Source organism: Tribolium castaneum, chromosome 9 (genome assembly GCF_031307605.1).
Source record: "Tribolium castaneum strain GA2 chromosome 9, icTriCast1.1, whole genome shotgun sequence".
Taxonomy (NCBI): Eukaryota; Metazoa; Arthropoda; class Insecta; order Coleoptera; family Tenebrionidae; genus Tribolium; species Tribolium castaneum.
Genome location: NC_087402.1, coordinates 6677953 through 6694510, shown reverse-complemented (window position 1 = coordinate 6694510; position 16558 = coordinate 6677953). Strand labels below are relative to the sequence as shown.

Genomic DNA, 16558 nt, shown 5'->3' with positions numbered 1-16558 from the left:
AAATCTAGGAGTATTTACACCAATAAATTTTCAAATCGCTTATTAAAAACCAAAAAATTTCAAACTACGAAATTAAATAAAAAAATTCGTATTTAAAGTGCAGATTTGGATTATAGCCACTAATGACATGTTAACAGAAATATATATTTATAAAAAATGAAATTGATAAGTACATGGAGCTGGTTTTGGATCACTTGCACAACTACGACAATTCCTGACGTTCCAAATATTTATTAGCCAAGGACGAACTCAACAGGACTGCTCTTCACTACGCCACTCATTATAGATGTTTGGAGAATATTTTAAAATTACTATCAATGGGGGCGCCTTTGACGGAGAGAGACCTCTTCGGGTACACGCCAATGCATTCGATTGAGGCCAGTGTTCTGGAGCAGTTTTTCGACAATTGTGTCAACATCCCCAAAAGTGAGAAGGAAATCGACAACATGCTGTACGAGCTCAGGAACAAGAAACAGAAATTTGCGATTGAGATCAACTACGAGGCTTTGATTGGTGTTAACGGTGAGAGTGACGTGCACGAGTCGGAGTTTTTGGACCAGTTGGTCAAAATGAAAAACTTGACGTATCTCTTGAACCACCCCGTAATTTCGAGTTACTTGGCGGTGAAGTGGCGCCGGTTCAAGTGGCTTGTTTATTTGAACCTGTTGTTGTATTTTATCGCATATGGGTCTCTCCTGTTCTACGGTTTCGAGTATTCAACTTACTCCATAACGTCCAATAGTCTTTTGATAATTTCGGTCGATTTGATGTTTATGCTGGAGTTTTCGCAAATGTTGATTTTTCGCACCGATTACCTCAAACGTGTGGAAAACATCATCGATATTATTCTGATCGGCGGAGTGATCTACATTATCGCAGCCGGGTGGTTTGAAGCTTTGCTTAATGAGAATAAGGAGAACATAAGGGTCGCTTTCGCGGTTGTTTTCCTCACTTCAACACTGGGCATTTTCATGCAGTTGGGAAACCTCCCCTTTTTCACCGTCAAGGTTATAATCCTCAAACAAATCTGCATCAGTTTTTGCAAATACATGATCTTCTATCTTTTCCCCGTGATGGCTTTCTTCTTCTGTTTCTACATTTTGCAAGAAACTGACGAAGACGTTTTCTTCCAAACCCTCTACGATGTGACTACGATGTTTGCCGGTGACCCGGACTCAAGCTACCCTCAGCAATTTTCCGCGAACCCGATTTTTAGTCACATTATTTACGTCGTTTTCATTGTTCTGATCGCGATTATTTTGCAAAATTTGTTGATCGGTTTGGCCGTGAGTGACTTGCAGGACATTCAGAAAGAGGCTCAGTTTGTCGATAAGAAAGAGCGGGCTCATTATATCACAAATATCGAGAGGGTTATTTTCGGGAAATACCGGGAGTCGTCTGATGGAATTTTTAGAAGTTTTTTTCGGAAGTTGCTTCAGATTTGTAACGTTTTTACTAAAGACCGGGTTTTGGTCATACAGCCGTATAATTACGGTTGTGTTTATGTGAAAGATAATCCGGGAAATAAACAATACATTCGGGACCAAACGATTATCGATCTGTTGCAAAATATCTTTAAAGATTTATCGATGAATAAAAACCAGGAAATCGAAGCGCCCTACTCTTTGAAGGTGGTCTGCGAGAGGCTGCAGCGAATTGAGAATTTGCTCGAAAAACTTGATGTAAATGATTTATTGAAGAAATAAAAATTAGTGACTGATTTATTGTTTTTTTTTTAAATAAGGTGTTTCAACTAAAACCTTCTTTTTTTTCTTAACTTAGCTAAAAAGCCCAGAAAGAGAATGTAAGTTATAAAGAAAGTAAATCATATTTAGATATTTAAACAAATTTATATTAAAATTATGGACAAAACTCTAAGAGTATTTACACCAATAAATTTTCAAATCGCTTATTAAAAACCAAGAAATTTCAAACTACGAAATTAAATAAAAAAATCGTATTCAAAGTGCAGATTTGGATTATTGCCACTAATGACATGTTAACAGAAATATATATTTATAAAAAATGAAAAAATAATAAATTATTTTTTGAATGATTTGGTTATGCTGACGATATTTTAAAAATTCCACTTTTAACAATTGGTCAACATAATGATAATGAGCGGTGAGATAAAGAAAGAAATTTCGAAAGAATTATTAATATGAAATGTACAACAAATACAGCAAATGCTGTAAAAGGTATCTTTTATTGTGTCAGTGTGTTTAAATTTAAAAAATTTAAACCGCTACAGTGGAGAATTAATGAAGAAAAAGCAATGGCAAAGTTTGAGCAGATCACAGGTTTAAAGGTAAATTCATGCGGCTTTTTTGTTCATAAAGAAAAAAATTGTTAGGTACAACACCAGATGGGTTATTCAGTTCAAAAGCTACTGTTGAAATTAAATGTCTATCTAGCACAAGAAACACGATATTACCTAAAACTGCCATAAAACGAAAAATGATTAAATACTTGGGGCTGATTTATAGAAAGCTTCATTAAATTTTAATTCGTTGTTAAAAGTTAACAACGCGAATAGACCAATCAAATTGGCTCAGTTTGGTCACGTGACCAGTTAGTCACGCATTTAATTGCAAATTAAATTAATGACGCTTCTATAAACCAGTCCTCATCAGAGCCGGTTTATAAAATAATTTAATCACAATTAAAATTTATTGCGTGATTGAATTGAGGTTTGTCAATGGAAAATAAATGGCAAAAAAAAATAAAATTCAATCTCAAATATAATTTTATTTTCGCTTTCTGCAAACCGATTCTCAGAATTAGATTCTGTCTAAGATATAAAGTAATTTTAAAATAAAAAGATAAATACATGTACTTGATAATAACTTGTTATTTATAGTGTGCACTTCCTGAGATTTAAAATATTGTATTATTGAGAAAAACGATAGTAAATATTATTGGAACGGAACAATGAAAGATTGTCTCAATTTTTTTTAAATAAATGCCATGTTGTCTGAAATAATTGATTCAAGACATAGTCGCAATTTACCAATACGAAGAATAATAAAAAAAGATTTATGAATAATATTTCAAGTTTAGTTTTACAGCTTTTTACATAAATACATAATAATATGATGTGCATTTTAATAATTATTATAGTTTTTAATTTTAGTAATAAAAGAAAAAAAATGCCTTGGGAGGTTGACACCTTGTCATGGTGAGGGAGCTCAGTAGTTCTCTGTATTACAAAATCTGTGCTGAACGAAACTAAGTAAAACCAAAATTTTTAATCTTAATTTTTTTTAATTCAGAAATAATTTTCTTGTTAAAAATATTCACAAAATATCGAGCCTCGAACTTCAAAACTTCAAAGAAAACGTTGACAGCAGTGGCTACAAAAAATCGTAATGCAAGTCGATTTCGAACTTATATGCTCTAATTTTGTACTAATTTTGGAGAAATTGCCAAAATTTGTGGCGATACAAATCTCTGTCTTGAATAATTACATTAAAATTATCTCCTTCTAGCTAGCTAGGTATTCAAAGAGAGTTGCCTTCTTTCAATTTAATTTTTGCTTTACATCTAAGAATTGAGAACAGCTAAAAAAAATATAAAACATCTCATGCCTGCATTTTTTAATTATCTATAAAATGCTTTTTCATTATTAAACATTTTATTCAGTAAAGAAACAATCTAGCCATTTATTTTAAGCAAGAATATTTCCTGGAACTACATTATTTTGTAAAAAAACACTGCAAATATCAAGAAACTCATCAAGTCTAAATTTTCGGCTACAATTGCAATTGGGCATGAATTGCATTAAATATTTTATTTTGTTTTCGTTAAATTCGACTAAATCTGGGGCGTTCTTGAAATTCGGGCTGCGTGTGGCGCCGCTTAAAATTCGAGCACGTTTTCCGTTCATTGTTTACATGTGAAGTAGATTTGATTTTATCGCCCGAATTGCAAACCGTAATTGCGAGAATTTGTTGTTAAATTGATCTCGAAGCACTCATCTCGCCCCGATAACTTTCAGATTGATTTAAAAAAGCCAATTCGCGAAATTTATGTTTTCATAAACTGTTACAAATCACAAAATCGCGTCAAAACTTGTAAGACAGATAAATCGCTCACGTGAGACGATTTGCAGAAACCTCATAAATCAATCTCTCGAAAAAATTACAAGTCATCTTCTCCATAGACAAAATGCGATACGTTGGCTATCATTTCTTGCGCATTTCCTTGAGTTTCAAATATCTCACGTAAACCATGAAAAATTCATGGCGCCATTCCGGGCCCTAATGATAAATTCTTAAGCTTTGACAATGGTTTCGTTTTTCGCGTATGATGGCTTCATAACATCATTAATTTTATTATAATTTCGGCGCGCTCAAGCCTAAATCAAAGTAATCAATCATCAAAACATATCGGTTAACACAACAAAATATTTTTCGCGCGACAGGAAGCAGAAATGATAAATTAATAAGCGGCGTTGTGAAGGTGCTACAATTTCACAAAGCACATTCCTCACACACACGGAATCTCACTAATTAGACCAACACTTTTCACTTACCTGTATTTGGGAATTTCGATGTCGGTTGTTGGTCTCGAATCGCATGAAAACGAGAGGTGCCAGCTTGTCCAAAACCACCGTTCTTATGATTTTGGGCACTGCTGAGCCTCGAACGCCTCGGTGATATATGTTGAGGGTGACCACCGAAAGACCGGAAGCGAACGACACAAGACAGATGCTCACGCCGTAGTACATACCTTAAAAAAGTCGAGAAAAGATAACAAATTTGCGGGAGCGCCCTTGATGAACATGCGACCTTATTCAAAGGAAAAAAGCGAGAGTAAATCACAGGGTGCTCAAGTCTGCAGGAAAAGTGCGGTCGCTTTCTTTGTACGAAAAAACACGGCCTGTAATTAATAAAATTGACAATTTGGCTATCCAACAATCCATTATTAATTGGTGTGAAAAATCAGTAATAATTATTTTAATTAATTTGAAATAATTTTTGCCAAAATAATTTATATTTTATCTCAAATTTTTACCTTTATTTGGTTATTTGTTTTAGAGATACAAGACAGTATTTCAGTATTTAGGAAAGGACTACATTTTCCTTATTCGGAAATAAAATTAACTAGACGCCCTCTGGTGATGACTTTTGAACTATGTCGAAAACAGTAAAGAAATTTTCGTAATGCCACATTTAACTGACATTTAATGAATTGTTCAACAATTTTGCGTGTATAGTGTTAATTACTTACATTAGAGAGAATTACTTTAAAAGTACGTGGTGGTAAATACTAGCGTTGACTTTGGTTCTGTAGTTTTTCGTGGTATAAAGTGTTTATTGTTGGAACTTGAAAGTGGATAAAAAGTGAAAAATATTTAAATTTTGATTACAAAGTGTTATCAAACAGTTGTCTAATTAAAGATTATAAGTAATGGATCACAGCGAACACAAAGTTTGGCTCAAGAAACCAATAAATTAGTGAAGTGTTATGAATTTTAGGTTAAAATTTTCCACTGAAAAAATCATGAAATGCTGCGGTAAATCTACAAAACTACAATAAAGATTAACAACTGCTGATACATTTAAACGTAAATTATGCCAAAAGGTAGGCTTTTCAATGTCTTTGTAATAATTTTCCAATAAAGAAAGTGAACCAAACAGTCATTCGTTATTCGTGTTTTCCTCGTCATCTCTCATTTGTCAACATAAGTTTCTTGCATCAAAGATGCAATAATCATTCCGCATAGGCAATGTAATAATTGTGAAGCCCCAAAATTCGTACAACGCTCAAAATATCCGAATAAACATTTTCCCGCCATTTATGGTTACTGTTTTCGACCTAGCTCAGTGGTGCCCCCAACGGTAATTTTACTTCCGAATAAAATCAGGATTACTTCCTGACAGTGACAGTTATACAGTGCGTTTAAAAAGTCTTTAGATCAACTCTTGCTGTGAAATTTTGAACGTATATTGCTTTCTTACGATTACAACATAGGAAAATACTGGCATTGCAGAAAATCGCAAGTAGGGCATTTGACATTTCAACAGAATTAAACGATAATCTATTAAAGACAATAAAAATCTGCCAGCAAGAGTTGACTTAAAGATTTTTTGAACGCACTGTATGAACAGAATTAACCCAGTCAGTTAGTCTAGCTTTAATTTTGGTATCAAGATAAAAACTAATAGATGTGATTCCGAGATATAAGAAAAAAATATCAAAGTTATTATTAGCTGAAAATTTCACTTTTCGACTACTGAAACATTATGTATATTTTTTATGTTTAAAGTTAAATAAATATTCTTTGAGTAATCAGCAAATGACACTTAACTGTTGATGTGTTTCTTTTAGAATTTTGAATTATTCAACTTGCAACAAACCTTTTATTTTTTATTTTCTTGATGGCGTTAAGCTAAAAAAATGTCCTTTAAGTTTGAACTTTCTTCTTTAAAGTGGTGAAAGCTCTACTTTTCTGAGATTCTTAGTTTTTATGTAACGATTTAAAAAAGCGTATATTTGTAAAAAAACAAATTATTTCAAAAACAAAGCAAAATAACAATAACAATTTTGTCTAAAAATGCAAAAAATATAGGTTGTTTTATTTAAAATAACAAATTTTGTGATTTAGCTAATTTCGGAAACTCCCTGTAGACTTGAAAATAATTTTAGTTGAGTCAAGTGATACTACGTATATGGCTTTCGTAAAAAAAAAGTTCTAATAGTGGACTTTTTCATATTGCTGGTACAATATGTATGTTTTCCCAAGTGTTTCAAAATATCCAATTTTCTTGGATTTTTTTCCACTGATTTGCTTAACTTGACAGGGTTATTAGTGTTAGTGGACGTCACTTACCTTTACAAAAATAAAAAAAGTTTTATGGTCTTTTCTATGTCTCTGTGTTCTCATAAAGCCAATTGCTTCGATTTTTTTACTTCACTTTTTGTCGAGATTTTGGTCGATTTACGAACATTTATCGGATAATAACTCCAAAACTATTTGAGGTAACTTAATTTTTTGGAAAAATTGCGGAATAAAATAAAACTTTCTATCAGTTTTTACTAAATTTTATTAACTATATTAAAAAACACACATAAATGCCTAAATCAAAGCTATATAATTTTTTTAATCGATTAATAATTCGATTTAATTTCCTTAATTTAATTTAATGTAATTAATATTCAACTGTTTTATTAATTAAATGATGAACGGAATTTTTGAACTAGGGCTTTATTATAAAAATGATTTAAACAGCTTCATCCAGTGTATGAAAATATTATTGGTTGAATTAAATTGCGGGTTTAAAGCTTTAACACTGTAGAAAGAAGCAACAGAAATATTTATTGTTTGTGTTGATGTACCGTCTTGGGAATTTGCTCTCGATGTCGGGTTTATTTTCAAAATAAATGTGAAACAAGTACTGGATGTTATGTTTTAATAGTTTTATTAGTTAGACGTTGTTATCGTTTGAGTTGTTTTTCAGTGGTATTGTTTCATTAAAAAAGATGTACTTTAATTAAAATAATTGGCAAAATAATTATTTTGTTAATTGGTATTGTGTACAGTTGTAATAGTGTATTAGAAATTAACTGTCTGCTTTCAGGACTTGAACTGCGGCATGTTTGTTCTGCTTTATTGACTTTCGTACGCTATTTAATAATTCAAATATATCTCATCTCCACTATTTCCTTCAAGCCTCGGGCTGTAAAATTGTAATTATTGCGGTATTATTAAAACGGAAGTTGCCCATTTTTATGCGGGAATTTACTTTCCGGACCCTTGTATCATTTATTAAAACACTCTGGACCCGCATCGTACTTGACCCAATTAAAAATTGAAGTAAGAAAATTTCATTGTCGCCAATTTCGAACTTCGTTAAATTTTTGCGCGAGTTTAAAATTAAGAAAGTGCGAGAGTAGAGTATTGAGCGGATTGAACGAGACGATGTCAGGCTTTTTATTAGGAACATAAAGGCTGATTTTAACGAGAATAAGCTGTTTTCAGTGGTTTCAGATTTCAGACACGTCAAACGCCAACGAATTGATTATGAGATGATCAATCCCGACTCCAGTGGAATTTATTCAGCTGCAAAAAATCGTAGGAAACTTACTAATTAGCGGTGTTTTCTCAGTCGGAGGCAGCGTTTCCCGAATCGTCATCAGGAACACTGTCATTGAGAGCAGGGCACTTATCCCGAGGGTTACTTTTTCGCCAGATTCCGAAGGAACATAAAAGACCAAGAGAGCTGCAAATAAATACAGATGATCCATTCAGCCGCTGAGTGATAAATTACCTATGCCGTTGATTAGGATACAGGGCAGGATTAAATTAAAAACGTAAAAAAGGGGGCGCCGTTTTAGTTTGATGGTGTAGGTTATATCGGGATAAGGCTCGGGACAACACGAGTAAAATTCGATATGTTTCACGGAGGAAAAACTAATCAAGTCGAATTCGCCATTCGCTTGGTAGTTGCTGACGTCTCCCTCTTCGGTCTGCTTGGCCAGCTCGACCTGCGAAAATATTTTAAATTAATCAAAACTTTTTGACGCCTCTGAATGATTGATTGTAATAAAATTCTGTTCACAGTACTATTTAAAAAAACAAGAAATAAATAAAATAATTCTCTACTGTTCTAACTTTTTCAAAATATTTTTTTTTAATTTTATTAGGTTTTTCATTATTTGGTTTAGAATTACCAGCAATATTTTTATTTTTTTAGATATGAATCAATTCGGAAGTGAGTCTTTTTTTGTGTTTCTTAATCAAGAATTTTGATACCATCAAAGTCAAATTCAGTGTTTTGTTCCTTTAGCATGATTAGTTAAGGCTGTAGATTAGTTTCACATTGTAAGTTACAACATATTGGTAGTTTTTTATTTTATTTTTTTTCATTTTTTATTTTTATCCCACCCTGTGACAGTATTCTTTAATTTTTGTTTAGTTGGTCTAATTTGACCACACGTTTTACAACTAACTTGAAAAACCTGGTTTAGAGCCGGTTTATTTACCAAAAAAAATTCATAACTCACAAAATAAAAGTCGTAGAGCAATGCGGTTTGTTCCATTGAATTTGCGTATAAAACCATGTTTTACCAAGATATAAACTTTTAAGGTTTTTTGTTAAAAATTAAGATAGGCAATATCTATAGTGATAAATTTTATTTACCAAAAAAAATTCATAACTCGAAAACTAAAAGTCGTAGAGTAATGCGGTTTGTTCCATTGAATTCAGCGGCTCATTTTGCGTATAAAACCATCTTTTAACAAGATGTAAACTTTTAAGGTTTTTTGTTAAAAATTAAGATAGGCAATATATATAGTGAAAAATTGTATTTACCAAAAAAAATTCATGACTCGAAAACTAAAAGTGGTAGAGCAATGCGGTTTATTCCACTGAATTCAGCGGCTCATTTTGCGTATAAAACCATAATTTAACAAGATGTAAACTTTTAAAGTTTTTTGCTAAAAATTAAGATAGGCAATATCTATAGTGAAAAATTTTATTTACCAAAAAAAATTCATAACTCGAAAACTAAAAGTCGTAAAGCAATGCGGTTTGTTCCGTTGAATTCAGCGGCTCATTTTGCGTATAAAACCATAATTTAACAAGATGTAAACTTTTAAAGTTTTTTGCTAAAAATTAAGATAGGCAATATCTATCGTGAAAAATTTTATTTACCAAAAAAAATTCATAACTCAGAAACTAAAAGTCGTAAAGCAATGCGGTTTGTTCCATTGAATTCAGCGGCTCATTTTGCGTATAAAACCATTTTTTAACGAGATATAAACTTTTAAAGTTTTTTGCTAAAAATTAAGATAGGCAATATACATATATAATGTGAAAAATTTTATTTACCAAAAAAAATTCATAACTCAAAAACTACAAGTCGTTGAGCAATGCGGTTTATTCCATTGAATTTAGCGGCTAATTTTGCGTATAAAACCATCTTTTACCAAGATATAAACTTTTAAGGTTTTTTGTTAAAAATTAAGATAGGCAATATCTATAGTGATAAATTTTATTTACCAAAAAAAATTCATAACTCGAAAACTAAAAGTCGTAGAGCAATGCGGTTTGTTCCATTAAATTCAGCGGCTCATTTTGCGTATAAAACCATCTTTTAACAAGATGTAAACTTTTAAGGTTTTTTGTTAAAAATTAAGATAGGCAATATATATAGTGAAAAATTGTATTTACCAAAAAAAATTCATAACTCGAAAACTAAAAGTCGTAGAGCAATGCGGTTTATTCCACTGAATTCAGCGGCTCATTTTGCGTATAAAACCATAATTTAACAAGATGTAAACTTTTAAAGTTTTTTGCTAAAAATTAAGATAGGCAATATCTATAGTGAAAAATTTTATTTACCAAAAAAAATTCATAACTCGAAAACTAAAAGTCGTAAAGCAATGCGGTTTGTTCCGTTGAATTCAGCGGCTCATTTTGCGTATGAAACCATAATTTAACAAGATGTAAACTTTTAAAGTTTTTTGCTAAAAATTAAGATAGGCAATATCTATCGTAAAAAATTTTATTTACCAAAAAAAATTCATAACTCAAAAACTAAAAGTCGTAAAGCAATGCGGTTTGTTCCATTGAATTCAGCGGCTCATTTTGCGTATAAAACCATTTTTTAACGAGATGTAAACTTTTAAAGTTTTTTGCTAAAAATTAAGATAGGCAATATACATATATATATAGTGAAAAATTTTATTTACCAAAAAAAATTCATAACTCAAAAACTACAAGTCGTTGAGCAATGCGGTTTATTCCATTGAATTTAGCGGCTAATTTTGCGTATAAAACCATCTTTTACCAAGATATAAACTTTTAAGGTTTTTTGTTAAAAATTAAGATAGGCAATATCTATAGTGATAAATTTTATTTACCAAAAAAAATTCATAACTCGAAAACTAAAAGTCGTAGAGTAATGCGGTTTGTTCCATTGAATTCAGCGGCTCATTTTGCGTATAGAACCATAATTTAACAAGATGTAAACTTTTAAAGTTTTTTGCTAAAAATTAAGATAGGCAATATCTATCGTGAAAAATTTTATTTACCAAAAAAAATTCATAACTCAGAAACTAAAAGTCGTAAAGCAATGCGGTTTGTTCCATTGAATTCAGCGGCTCATTTTGCGTATAAAACCATTTTTTAACGAGATGTAAACTTTTAAAGTTTTTTGCTAAAAATTAAGATAGGCAATATACATATATATAGTGAAAAATTTTATTTACCAAAAAAAATTCATAACTCAAAAACTACAAGTCGTTGAGCAATGCGGTTTATTCCATTGAATTTAGCGGCTAATTTTGCGTATAAAACCATCTTTTACCAAGATATAAACTTTTAAGGTTTTTTGTTAAAAATTAAGATAGGCAATATCTATAGTGATAAATTTTATTTACCAAAAAAAATTTATAACTCGAAAACTAAAAGTCGTAGAGCAATGCGGTTTGTTCCATTGAATTCAGCGGCTCAGTTTGCGTATAAAATCATCTTTTAACAAGATGTAAACTTTTAAGGTTTTTTGTTAAAAATTAAGATAGGCAATATATATAGTGAAAAATTGTATTTACCAAAAAAAATTCATAACTCGAAAACTAAAAGTCGTAGAGCAATGCGGTTTATTCCACTGAATTCAGCGGCTCATTTTGCGTATAAAACCATAATTTAACAAGATGTAAACTTTTAAAATTTTTTGCTAAAAATTAAGATAGGCAATATCTATAGTGAAAAAATTTATTTACCAAAAAAAATTCATAACTCGAAAACTAAAAGTCGTAAAGCAATGCGGTTTGTTCCGTTGAATTCAGCGGCTCATTTTGCGTATAAAACCATAATTTAACAAGATGTAAACTTTTAAAGTTTTTTGCTAAAAATTAAGATAGGCAATATCTATCGTGAAAAATTTTATTTACCAAAAAAAATTCATAACTCAAAAACTAAAAGTCGTAAAGCAATGCGGTTTGTTCCGTTGAATTCAGCGGCTCATTTTGCGTATAAAACCATTTTTTAACGAGATGTAAACTTTTAAAGTTTTTTGCTAAAAATTAAGATAGGCAATATACATATATATAGTGAAAAATTTTATTTACCAAAAAAAATTCATAACTCAAAAACTACAAGTCGTTGAGCAATGCGGTTTATTCCATTGAATTTAGCGGCTAATTTTGCGTATAAAACCATCTTTTACCAAGATATAAACTTTTAAAGTTTTTTGCTAAAAATTAAGATAGGCAATATCTAAGCGAAAAATTTTATTTACCAAAAAAAAATTCATAACTCGAAAACTAAAAGTCGTAGAGCAATGCGGTTTGTTCCATTGAATTCAGCGGCTCATTTTGCGTATAAAACCATCTTTTAACAAGATGTAAACTTTTAAGGTTTTTTGTTAAAAATTAAGATAGGCAATATATGTAGTGAAAAATTGTATTTACCAAAAAAAATTCATGACTCGAAAACTAAAAGTCGTAGAGCAATGCGGTTTATTCCACTGAATTCAGCGGCTCATTTTGCGTATAAAACCATAATTTAACAAGATGTAAACTTTTAAAGTTTTTTGCTAAAAATTAAGATAGGCAATATCTATAGTGAAAAATTTTATTTACCAAAAAAAATTCATAACTCGAAAACTAAAAGTCGTAAAGCAATGCGGTTTGTTCTGTTGAATTCAGCGGCTCATTTTGCGTATAAAACCATCTTTTAACAAGATGTAAACTTTTAAAGTTTTTTGCTAAAAATTAAGATAGGCAATATCTATCGTGAAAAATTTTATTTACCAAAAAAAATTCATAACTCAAAAACTAAAAGTCGTAAAGCAATGCGGTTTGTTCCGTTGAATTCAGCGGCTCATTTTGCGTATAAAACCATTTTTTAACGAGATGTAAACTTTTAAAGTTTTTTGCTAAAAATTAAGATAGGCAATATACATATATATAGTGAAAAATTTTATTTACCAAAAAAAATTCATAACTCAAAAACTACAAGTCGTTGAGCAATGCGGTTTATTCCATTGAATTTAGCGGCTAATTTTGCGTATAAAACCATCTTTTACCAAGATATAAACTTTTAAAGTTTTTTGCTAAAAATTAAGATAGGCAATATCTAAGCGAAAAATTTTATTTACCAAAAAAAAATTCATAACTCGAAAACTAAAAGTCGTAGAGCAATGCGGTTTGTTCCATTGAATTCAGCGGCTCATTTTGCGTATAAAACCATCTTTTAACAAGATGTAAACTTTTAAGGTTTTTTGTTAAAAATTAAGATAGGCAATATATGTAGTGAAAAATTGTATTTACCAAAAAAAATTCATGACTCGAAAACTAAAAGTCGTAGAGCAATGCGGTTTATTCCACTGAATTCAGCGGCTCATTTTGCGTATAAAACCATAATTTAACAAGATGTAAACTTTTAAAGTTTTTTGCTAAAAATTAAGATAGGCAATATCTATAGTGAAAAATTTTATTTACCAAAAAAAATTCATAACTCGAAAACTAAAAGTCGTAAAGCAATGCGGTTTGTTCTGTTGAATTCAGCGGCTCATTTTGCGTATAAAACCATCTTTTAACAAGATGTAAACTTTTAAAGTTTTTTGCTAAAAATTAAGATAGGCAATATCTATCGTGAAAAATTTTATTTACCAAAAAAAATTCATAACTCAAAAACTAAAAGTCGTAAAGCAATGCGGTTTGTTCCATTGAATTCAGCGGCTCATTTTGCGTATAAAACCATCTTTTAACAAGATGTAAACTTTTAAGGTTTTTTGTTAAAAATTAAGATAGGCAATATATATAGTGAAAAATTGTATTTACCAAAAAAAATTCATGACTCGAAAACTAAAAGTCGTAGAGCAATGCGGTTTATTCCACTGAATTCAGCGGCTCATTTTGCGTATAAAACCATAATTTAACAAGATGTAAACTTTTAAAGTTTTTTGCTAAAAATTAAGATAGGCAATATCTACAGTGAAAAATTTGATTTACAAAAAAAAAATTCATAACTCAAAAACTAAAATTCGCAGAGCAATGCGGTTTATTCCATTGAATTTAGCGGCTCATTTTGCGTAAGAAACCATCTTTTAACAACTTTTAAAGTTTATTGTAAAGTTTATAAACGAAACGTTGCAACTCTTTTTTTTTTAATTTTTAAGGAAGTTGATCTTAGGTATCGTCGTTAAATTTTACTACATTTAAAATTAAATAAAACCGAATGATGAAATTGTGGTGTCTACATTTCCATCTTCGGAATAATTTTGTGTTTTTGACGAGAAAAGAACGCATGGAAATGGCATTCTGCACCGGGTTATTGATTGCTATTTTCCTCCGAATTATCAGAATTTTCTTAAAAATATTTTATTTCAATGAGCTGACAGAATGATTAATCCTTGAGATAATGTAACTTCGCAACCTCGATCGAGAGACAAAACTCTTGAAGAAAACGTTTTTCGATTTTTTTCGTGATATCATTTCTCAAGCACCACCGCCAAGGGAAATTCACTCATTTTAGCAGCGAAAAAATGCCGCATCATGGCGAACTCTCCAAAACGCCAGTTTTGCTTTATTTGTGCGTCAACGAACGGTATTTACGTAAATAAATAAATATTGATGTTTGCAACATCACTGAAAAAAATAATTGCTATTTGCCTGATCGATTAAATTTGTTAAAATTGTAATAAGGCAAATTCCGTAAAAATGCCAAAGCGCGTTTCCACAATAAGAAAATTCTTTGATCCGCCTTAAATACCTCCGTGAAATTCTTGTGACATGTTGACATTTTCCTATGATTTTATAAAATTGTTCGGGAATCAAACAGGTTCGGCAAAGCTGGATGGAGTTGGGGTGAAATTTCATTCGGTGGCGTTTTTGTCTCGCGTGATGAATAATAACGGTTTTTCCGTTTTTAAAACTATCGCTCTAGATACGCTCTGCAAATTGAATTTCGCCCCGAGGACATTTGCGCATTTTTGCGTCAATAAAAGGACAAATCAGGATTCATCACCGTCTGAATTAACAGCGTGGTGTCGCTCTTGCATGAGATTTTTTGCCAACTTTTGCATTTGTAAAAAATTGGGATAAGATGACAGTTTTTAATTGTTCAAAGGGAGAGCCGCATTGATATTTGGCAATGCGCGCTGGTTTCGTACATTCTGCTAAGCCCTCGTGATAATATGGGGATTGGCAAAGCACGAAGCTGGATATAACGGGAACATATAGAGATTCCTCTTATCTAATTTGGAATTAGAGCCACTGATACGGGATTTCAATCTTTTCAATGGATGTTTTTTAGTCGAATGCCTGGCTTCAACATACATTTACTAGCTATTATAATCCTTCCTGCGTCTACTTATGACCCATATTAAATTCTTCAGACTGATTTCGTATAGAAATATCGCGGAATTTCCAGCAACACGGCAACTTTCCAATATGGAAAAAATCAAATTACGTTTTATTTTAAATCGCGCAACGATATTGCGTTTCGAGCTTTCTGCAAGGTATATGGCTCCAGTTTTGGTTAGAATTAGCATCCGAATTGGCACGGATCTGATTCAATTTGGTTTCAAGTCGCTTCTTTTTGTAGACATTGACATAACCATATTTGCGCAAAGTTGCACTCAAAGTGGATATGTAAACGGTTCGACTTTGGTAAAAAACACTCCAAAGGCAATGAGAAAATGCATCAGAACGCAGTTTTAAATTTTTCAGCCGTCTGTTGACTTACGCTTGATACTTGTAAAGGCCTAAATCCAGGAATAAGATGACAAGGAATAATTGACTGTGGAAGAAATTCCCAAAGACAAAATGCTTGTCAGCAGGAGATTTATGACAGTTGGTTGACAAAGGTCTCAGGGAAGCTTGCCACAAGAGACTGCGGCGTGATTTTTACTAATGATATGAAGACAAGTGTTGGAAGCACTTCAGATATTCCATCCGTGCCTCATTTTGAACTTATTTCAGTAAAGTTTTACGAGTGAATGAGAGGAAGTCAAAATCAGAATATGCATTAATAGAACGAATGTTATTCTCTTATCTACGGAGAACTATAACTTAGGAGACGAAAATTGCAAGGTTTTGTGAACCCAAAAAAATAATACGGCAGTGTAAAAATGAGGGCGCTTCGAGCGTTACACTGTCTCGGCACTAAATCGTTTTAAAAATAAAATACATCTTATTCACTAATTACTTAGAAAAAATACAGTAATGTTGAGCTTTGCACTGTTAACAGGCTGAGAAAAACTGACAACTAAAATTTTCATAAAAAAAATGAGAAAAAAATGTTTAAATATTTAAAATTTGCGCTTCGTCATATATTTTTCAAGACGCTGCGAATACGATTAGAGATACAAGAAAAATGTTAGGAGGAAATTTGTAGAGAATTAAATTTTCTTTAAAAAAGTCCGCAAGACTATATCTCTATTGTTAACGGTTTAGTCCCCAAAGGTCTTCAAAGACGCTGAAACGACGGATTTGTCTCATTTTACCGGTCGACAAGTAACGGAAAGTTAATTTATACCTAAACTATAGATGATAGAAATATGATGTCGCTGACTTTTTTATAGGAAAATTAATTTTTTACAA

The 16558-nt window shown here is 31.4% G+C and overlaps 1 protein-coding gene across 2 annotated transcripts in view; it reads right to left on the bottom strand.

Moving 5' to 3' along the window:
* Nucleotides 1-16558, bottom strand: part of nAChRa5 (nicotinic acetylcholine receptor alpha 5 subunit) — a 36788-nt gene that overhangs the window by 6084 nt on the left and 14146 nt on the right. Inside the window, exons 5-8 of one of the 2 annotated variants that reach the window (NM_001109782.1) lie at nt 8274-8490; nt 8091-8225; nt 4535-4731; nt 313-496 (exon numbers count right to left, since the gene is read on the bottom strand). In NM_001109782.1, coding sequence (NP_001103252.1) covers nt 313-496; nt 4535-4731; nt 8091-8225; nt 8274-8490 — 733 coding nt within the window. The remainder of the gene's footprint in view (nt 1-312; nt 497-4534; nt 4732-8090; nt 8226-8273; nt 8491-16558) is intronic. The other variant, NM_001162522.1, reaches the window with a different exon arrangement.